A 9,402-nucleotide genomic window follows, 5' to 3' on the forward strand; every position below is an offset into this window, starting at 1 on the left:
TTTTGAGCTCTCTTCTCCCTCTTGTGCACATTCTTCTTGCTGCAAACTCTGATTTTCCACATGGTATCAGAGCCTCCTCTAACCCTTTCAGCTTCCTCTATCCTTAGCTTCACTAAGTGCACATGAGCATTCATCATCCTCATCTTTTTCTTCTTACCTCCATAGCCAAACCTTGATCCCCTGACCTTGGAGGGCTTGGTCAGAACAAAGGATCTCGTATCTTGCCTAGAATTCTTTTGGGAACTTGTGCCTTAGCTCCTGGTGCAGCTACCTATCACATGAAACATCTATATCGTCCACATTAGAAGGCGACATTGTAAAAAACGCGGAGTTAGGGGTAGATTTGGATCGAGAACAGTTCATACTACTGCATGCACTACAGAAGGCTCAATCATGGCAGGCTTCTTGGGGCAATGGTAGCTCCCAAGTGGGCTTCCTAACCCTAAAAGGGTTTGACAAAATTCCTTCTCTACTGGCCACACAGAGGCAAACCCCAACTGCCTATTTCCTGGTTGCCATAGCCAAACCTCAAGGTTTCTTCATATTTCAATTTTTTCATACTACTGCTATCACTAACAATGATTCTAATCAATGATTGATCTTCTCCAAAGTTAGTTTAAGATTTGAAAGCTCTATTGCAAAGTCTCTTACCCTTAGTGGACCTCCTTAGTTCATCAAGCAGCCCACATTTCACATCTCAAGTGGCATAAACTTTGACATGAGTGCTTGTAAGCACTAATGTTGAATTTTACAATCATGTTGCTAGCTGGATATTGACTCAATCTAGTGTTTTTATCATAAAATCAAATCCATCAAGTGCTTTATGTCATTAATCTCTTATTGCTTGGTTGTAAGGCTATGTGTACAACTATAAACACATAGAGCATAGACCATCCTATCTTTCACCATAAACTTGTGTTGCTTGCTACATATCAAGTGTATTTCAGTTTATATATCATGGTCTTTCACATTTGCAAGTGATTCTTGTATTTTTGTAAGGCTATGTGTACATTGATAAACATATAGAAAATATCCCAATATTATTTTGCTAATGGTAATCAGATTTAAATCACTTTAGCTTGTTACTTGGTTGATCCAAGCATTGTTAGCTTCTACTCTTGTGTCAATTTGTAAGGGATTAGACATTGCCCTTGCTTATGCAAGTGGTAATTCCTTCCCGCATTATGGACTAGGACACATATATTAGCTGCATTTATCTTGAAGAAGAAGAGGAGTATCACAGAGGTTCTTGTGAACCATCTGCTTCATCGACATTCAGCCCCAATGTAAGCAACCTTCAGGGCCCCATAGCTCTTAAGTGGAGGTGTGGATCAGCATTGGAGGATTTGGCATATTATCTAAGTGCTATCAACATTGACATTCTCCCTGTTGAAGATTTTTCCAATAAGGCAAAACTCTACTCATCTCATCAGCATACACATAAATAAGAGTGGCAGTCTTGCATTGGTATTCGTGGTAGAAGGACCAAGGTGCCTAATGACAGATTAAAATGTCATGTATCTACTAAGCATGTACATTATCCTAGGATCATACTTTGTAAGAGACATTGGCATACTATAAGTCAAATGTTCTCATTTCTTGAGTAAGAGAAGTTGCATCCTAAAACCTCTTGACACTTATCTTTGTCTCTAAAGCCATTGTAAATCCTCTACCTATGAATATCCTTGTAGCCTAATTTATAAACGCATTGAGGGGGGGGGGGGGGGGGGTATTAGAATATAGGCATGGGAATCCACCCTAAGCAAGGGTCTATGAGGGCAGATGCATGTGAATGGCCTTAAGGGGTGGGGGAAACCCTAACCCTAGCTTGGCAGAGGCTACATAAACAGCCTTTGGGGTCACTATCAAGGTAGAAGAGAGAGTGTGCCCAAGTTGTACTCTAAGCAACTTAGTAAGCAAGATTTTGTTCTTATATTTTGAGCTCTCTTTTCCCTCTTGCGCACATTCTTCTTGCTGCAAACTCTGATTTTCCACAATATACACCTTACCAAGATTTCTCCCCCATTAGAAGAACAAAGATATCTTCCTCATAGAATTTTGGGAGCTATATGGAAACATTTGGCACCATCACAAATGAAAACAAATCATTAGAATGGTGGAAAAATCTTGGTGGGAAATTTCTTCCATAAACCTTGCTACTAATTATTTTTAATATGGTTTTTGTGCAAGCCTTCTACAAATTGAGAGAAAGTTTGTGATGCACTACATGGTCTATATATGGTTATCACAAAGCTCTAAGTATGTGGTGGTGAGGTATGAAAAGTTTCTAAATCCATACTTTTAGGAAATGTTCACTCATTTTCAAAGTCAAGCATAACTTGTACATTTTTTAATGTATAGAATCTAGACACCATCATTGAATTGTAAGAGGATGAGATATTAGACAAGGGGTGGTGCATCACAATAGTAGCAACATTTATTGGTATGTCTACAGACCCTTTAGGGATACCCTACAAAGACTAGGCCTCAATTCCCTAAGTACATGTTAATGTACTCTCTTATTTCTTATATGCATTCTATCAACTTATATTTCTTATGTATACTAGACTACTCTTTCATGGTTTTGCTAGAAAACTAGTCATTTTCTCAAATTTTAGTTTATTCTCTAAGTGAAGATAGACCTTTATGTATTGCTGAAAATTTTAATATTATGAAACATTATGCTCTTTTTTAAAGTACATGATGATACATCCATAATTTGATTTCAAAAATATCATGAATACAACCTTACTATTTGCCTCACTATAAGCCTTAGTATCTTTCTAACTTTACAAATTTATTTTCCTTTGTAATTTCAGTGGTATTTTCCTAAGGATGTGCATTGGTATTTACCTTAGTAGTTGCTATAATATTTGAAGATGATCGAGGGACTCAAAAGATTAGACACAGTGAAAGATATGCATGCAAGATAGAGGGCTCAATCATCATCATCTTCTTCTTCATTCTTCATTATTTTCTTCTTCTCACATATTCTACTTGAGATACAAAAGTGGATAATATCTCTCTTGTTTACTTTCCCCTTTAGTCACTTTACACACGCACACCCTACTTTGTTTCATCATACACATATGGATAAACAATTAGGCTGACACTTATTTCTCGACTCTCCCCCTCAAGCTCATAATGAGCTTGCATACTTTAAACTTCAAGTGCACTCTTGAGGTACTCAAACTTATCTTCACCTAATTTTGTGGTAAATATAAATGCAACTTGGTCATTAGTCTATACATGGACCAAGTCTATTTCTCCATCTAGCACCTTCTCCTAATAAAGTGCTATTGCATGTCTATATGTTTTTTCCTTGCATGACAAATTGGATTTTTGTCTAGCATAATGTTGTTGATGTTATCGCAATATAATAATACACTTCCATCAATCTTAATCCCTAAATCACATAGTAAGAGTCTCACCATGTTTGCTCAACAAGTGCTATACAATGATATTTAGCCTCCATACTAGATAATGCAATGGTCGACTTCTTCTTGCTATTCCAACTCAATATATCTTGTTGACAGTTATATCCACCATGTAGACACGTGATATATCTCATGCCACTTGGGAACAATTGGACACATTGTTTGGTGCCCGATCTAAATATTCAAAATATGGATTGTTGATTGAGTTTTTTAGGTTGGATATGGAGACTAATATATCCCTTGCAACTCACCTTAATTATGTGGAAAGTCGACTAACTCAACTTGCAGGGATTAACTTAAAAATGGAATAAGACATATGCATTGGAGTCTTGCTCAAGAGTCTTCCTCCAGAATTTGGTAATGTCTCCACCACCACACTAATTAATATGCCAAATCCAAAGCTAGTAGACATCAAAGCATCACTCCTTGAGGAAGAGAAGACACTCAAAGGTAAAGAGGAAGCAAGCACTTCAAAGGAAGAACAGGTTCTCCATGTCAATAACAAGTACAAAGGGAAGAAAGACATTGTCTGTGACTTCGGCAAAAGAATGGGACATGTTGAAAAAAAAAATGCCGAGAAAAGATCATAGAAGGCCTACCTAGCAATTGCCAAAGAAAAAGAAGTCCATGAAGAAGAAGAAGAAGAAGACATTCAAGAGCAGAAGGACAAGCCTCATCAGTCCTTCTATTCCCACTATTTAGACATACTTTTTTAAGCCTTGTATGTATCCTCTGCACACTTAGTGAGGCCTTGTGACAATATCTAGTGTTTATGGTTTTTTTTCCATGTCTACACTTGGCAAGGTTCTATTCATAACAGCCTCTATATACTCAGTGCTTTTCACAGTTGTGATTGAGGAGGGGTGTTGAGATTTATGAAATCACACTCCTAAGACAACCTCTTTGTATGGAGCAGTAGGGCAAGGGATATGCAATAACCTAGGAGAAACTGCCTTTATCCCATAGGCACAGTGAAGAAAAGTGGAACCATCCTAAAACTATAAAAGAGTGTACTTGACAATCATTTGAATACAATGTTATTGTACTTTGTGCTTTCAGTCTATGTCCCTATCTAGTCAAGATTGTGTTTATGAATTCAATCTAATTAATCTTGGAACCTAATTCACTTAAGTAAGAGTCTCTATCATCATGCTTCTTGTCCAGAGTTCAAACCTTCTTAGCTAAAATTGCTCAAGATCCATTTTTCTCAATATTAAGGACCATGGGACTTACTACATGATTCCCAATAAGATTTACACTTGCCATTGTTGAGTTGTAAGTCTCTACCATAGTTATTATTCCCTTTACCATCATGTCTACCTCTAATTGTAAGTGCATGAGAAGAAAGGGTTACATCAATGTTCTTCCTATTCATTGTAAGCAAAGCTCCCTCTACATCGGAGTATTCAAACCCACCTTTAGGGGGTTTAGCACTCATATCGTATGAAAGTGGAAAATAGCTTTTCAAACTCAAGCATAGATCCACCTCTATTTGAGATTGAAGTATGTAATGATTTGTATGTGGAGCCAAGACCGTCCAAAGTAATAGAGATACCAAGTCCATTGGTTCATTAATGTAAGCCAAGTCTTTAGAAACTTACTTTATTTCTACCACATAGTCATTAATTCTATGATTATCATGCCAAGAACCATGAAATCTTATGAGCCTCTATGTATGTACCATACATATTCTCTATGATTTCCCATGCATTTATATGTATTAGAATTCTTTATGTATGGGATGGGTGTCTCTAAAATGCATACATAAATCCAGTGCAACATCTTCTGATTTTTTTCCATTCGACTATACATTGTTTTATGTTGCTCAATGGGTTCATTTGGCAACTCAAGACATACATCCTCACTTGCAAGTATTTTCCTCAATACATCTAGAGATAAATAGCAAGAAAAATGCAATGCATATCCAAATGATTTCTTACTAATGCACACATTGACTCGTATACCACTGATGGGGACTAATAATATAGCAAATATACAAGTGTATTTCTTCCATATGTCTACTACTAGACAAGGGGACCCCATGATTGATAGTAGTGGTGCTCAAAATTGATGGGACTATTGCATCCTTGCCTTGTGTGGGAAATAATATGCTTATACATTCTAGTATGAAAAATGAGATTCTTGAAAAGTCTAATCATACTACCCTTGTGCTTAAATAAGGATACTAGTTTGAAATAAATATCGTTTGGTGGTTCTATAGGACAAGAATGATATACTTTTACCTTATACTTGTCCTATTTGTGTCTACTTTTGTATGGTCAATAAACATATTTGGAGATCTAATATTTCCATAAATTTTCCAAAGTGTTCTTGTGAAGACTTCACATTTCAATGTAACATGCATTTATAAACAAGTTCCAAAAAAGCCAAGGTATTGTGGAGAAAGCTCTAAAAAAAGCTACAACTAGTGAAAGGACTCCAATTTACTTGAAGCTTGCTAGATAGATGCACTTTCTAAAATACCCAAAAAAAATATCTTATGAGCATTTTAGCAAAATATTAATTATAGGTAAATGAGATCATAAGTGCAATTTACAATAGTGTCCCTATCTTTAGGAGCAAAAGCATGGATCAAAGAGCACATACATGTGATACCAAAACATGCATTCGTGTGCTTGCCTTCTTGGCTCCCTACTTAAACTACCAAAGAGCCCACCTCAAATTTCCAAGTGGTCGAGAAATCACATGCATGCAACTACATTATGTGATTGCTCTTTATCCTTAAGATTTTATTTTTTTTTGTGAAACCATGGCCTTGTCCATAGACAAGAAAGAGATGGGAAAATCATACATATAAATGTAATATGTATCAAAATTTCATATTGATGTATAGTACATACAACATACGAGCATGCACACACACCTTTACACACATATACCTATGTATATGTGCACATACACACCTACATACATACATACATACATACATACATACATACATACATACATACATACATACATACATACATACATGCATATATGTGTGTGAATATACATGCACACACGCATATATACGTGCCCATAGGCATGCATGCTTACATAAAGATTTTATTAATCAGACATTGGGCTTGTATTGTACCTAACATAGTCATTTTGAGAGTGAAAGTTGTACTTTAGGATTAATCACAATTATGTGCATATTAGTCAAGTCGGCCTTGAAATATAAAGTTTTATATTCAGGGGTACATCTCCACAAATGTACATCTATCACATGAGTTCATCACGAGGGGTATCTTAGTTGATAAAATTTGAAAATAGAAATTTTACAAAATTGCACTTACAAAACGAGGTTTCAATTACATTTTGAGAAAAACCTCGTATTTTTCTTAAGAAAAGGAGGTCACTTTATTACCTCATAAAATGTAAGTAAAAGGGTAATTTTAATACCCCTTGGATTCTACAATATGCATAGTTTCTAAAAGGTGCACCTTTCTCTATACACAATGTGGACCATTATGAGTTACATAGTTAGAGGGGAAATCAATTGGCGGCTCTTTGTGGTCACTATTTCTCTTTCCCACATTTATGTGATCTACACTGATGTTGGTCACTTGCACAAAGTCAACATGATAGAGACAATGCAATAGTATTATTGAGCCCAAGAACATGGCTATGGAACCAAAAAGCCAAAGCAATAGAGGAATGGCCAAGTAGAAGATACGAGAACCAAAGGAGTAAAGAATGGTTCCCCGCTCGAGCAAATTAGCAAGATAGTTTTCACTAATAGCATGAGTGTCATCTAGGTGGGTGTCAATTGGGATGTTGACCATGTAATTAACATGATTTAGAAACCTTATGCTTTGGGTGTGGCATAGGAATGCAACCATGAAACACATTAGGATGGAGAGGGATTTGACACTCCCTAATATACCTTGGTTCCCATCTGCACCACCTACTAAGCGTGGTTGCCTTAGAGTATTAGTAGCCAATGTAAAGTAGGCGGCCATCCCTGCTGTCAAGAACACACATGTTGTTGCCATCAAAGTGGATTCCATTATGCTATTACGAATGGTTTGGACAGCCAATACATTCTTCTTATGGTTCTCCTGCAGAAGTGAAAAGAGAAGATTAGGGGAGTGATGGAGACTAGAAAGTTGTGAATGATAACTATTGTATGGAAGGAACATCATTTACCAACATATTTGCAAAATATTCTAGTGAGAAATTCTTATTGATGAAAGAGGCATATCATCCTTCAACATTAGAATTAGAGAACAATTGGATATAATCTAGCTTCAACTTATTTGAATTGCGATCATCATTGACAAAGTTGAAAAATGGCACTACCTCCTACATATTTGATCACAAATAATCACTTTATTGATGATAATGATCAAAAGAAGGACTATTATAGTAATGATTAATCTTAATTGCTCATTAACCTACCAATTTTGATTGAGAGGTTTGGGAAGGGGGTAAGAAGGGGAGAGGAGGAGTCTATGAATATATAGTACTTGTGTTCATGTGTTATTTATGAAACCTTATACTTATGAGGCATAGATAGATCACACTCCATGTACCTAATTTATGATTATGATGTAAGTACCCGTAGTATATCAAAATCTCCCCCTTACGTATGAACACTTGGTGACTCTGAAGTTTAGATTCTAGAAGTCCCCTTTTGAAAAACTCACACACTATAAACCTCCGACTGAGAGCTGAGTTGTGCTCTGAGACCTTCGGACTCACGAACGATACATCATCAAAAGCCAAACCTGCCATGAATGTTACTCAACTGCAGTTAACTTTATGACGAAGTATGACAGAAGGAATGCCTTACGCGCAGCATCTCTTTCACCCACAGCCTTCTGGCCCTCTGGTTCACACCCATGGCGGTTTCGTAGGGGGAGCGCTTGACCTTGAAGAAAAGGAAGGCATGGTAGCCCAGCAGCATGAGGACGGCGGAGGGGGCTAAGATGGCGTCGACGGCAGCAGGCGTGACCTCCATGGCTGGAGCTGCGCGGCGAGAGAGAGAGAGAGAGAGAGAGAGAGAGAGTTGGCTCTTTTGCTTGAAAGGCTAGTACAATTTCACCAAGAAGCTCTCCCTCTTTCTGTATCTCTGTTGTATTCTACTCAACATGAGCTCCCAGAAAGAGTATGATAGGGTAGAAATTACACTGGGAGAGCTGCTTTTTAAGCTCATCGAGACACTCAATCAGAGAGAGAGAGCTGCTTTTTGAGCTCATCGAAACACTCGATCACAGAGAGAGAGGGGGGGGGGGGAGAGCTTGCTTCGTTTTCGTCTGCGGCTAGTATTCTGCTGATAAGCTCACAGGGATACCGGCGGGGGTGAGAGACAGAGAGAGAGAGAGAGAGAGAGAGTGTGTGTGTGTGTGTGTGTGTGTGTGTGTGAGTGAGAGCGAGAGCAAGCTTGCTTCGTCGTCGTTTGTAGGGTGTATTCTAGTAATAAGCTCACAGAGATACGCGCGGGGGGGACTGCAGAGGATAGAGTGGAGATGGGTGGCAACGCCACTAACTCACACAATGCACATCCGCAGAATGAGACGTGCGCTGGACACGTGTCCTGTCCAGGAAGGGGGAGGCTCCGGTAGGCAAACTCCATTGTTAGCGTGCCCCTTCCTCCTGGCAGTTACAGTTCTGGTGGCGTTTCGACCTTTCTTAACTCGCATAATGCATTCGAACATTCCATCAATAAACACGTTTTATACCAGACATGATGTTATAATTATACAACTAGACATCCATCGAATATATATTCTTATTCTTATTCTTGGCATAACGGAAGCTTTTTGGATAGTCACACCAACGCATTACACAACATTGGGAACAAAGCTGCCTCTTCTCCTCCTGCACTTCTAACCCGGCATTATATTACATACTTTTGACTCGGTAGACAAAGGAATTCACAAAAGAAGGCTAAGAGGTTCTCATTTGGCAATTGTTAGAAAGGTAGAAGAGGAACTTTATTATTGTGCAAGAAGGA

The 9,402-nt window shown here is 37.9% G+C and overlaps 1 protein-coding gene across 1 annotated transcript; it reads right to left on the reverse strand.

Annotated features, from left to right (window-relative positions):
* Positions 1–6,658: 6,658 nt before the first annotated feature.
* LOC148027709 (uncharacterized) lies at positions 6,659–8,999 on the reverse strand. The gene is made up of 2 exons (XM_087689414.1): positions 8,239–8,999; positions 6,659–7,504 (listed from the first exon to the last, which is right to left on the reverse strand). The coding sequence occupies exons 1-2, from the start codon at positions 8,404–8,406 to the stop codon at positions 6,893–6,895; spliced, it is 780 nt and encodes a 259-aa protein (XP_087545540.1). The 5' UTR covers positions 8,407–8,999; the 3' UTR covers positions 6,659–6,892.
* Between the last annotated feature and the right edge of the window lie 403 nt (positions 9,000–9,402).

Source organism: Lygodium microphyllum, chromosome 12, assembly GCF_053477565.2.
Source record: "Lygodium microphyllum isolate KBCC chromosome 12, Lygodium_microphyllum_v1.1.10, whole genome shotgun sequence".
NCBI classification, from domain to species: Eukaryota; Viridiplantae; Streptophyta; class Polypodiopsida; order Schizaeales; family Lygodiaceae; genus Lygodium; species Lygodium microphyllum.

Bases quoted from the DNA above. Each gene is read 5' to 3' on its own strand.
- LOC148027709 (XM_087689414.1), bottom strand. From the start codon at position 8,406: ATGGAGGTCACGCCTGCTGCCGTCGACGCCATCTTAGCCCCCTCCGCC. The intron at 7,505-8,238 runs GTAAGGCATTCC...TCACTTCTGCAG, and splicing joins GGGTGAAAGAGATGCTGCGC to GAGAACCATAAGAAGAATGT.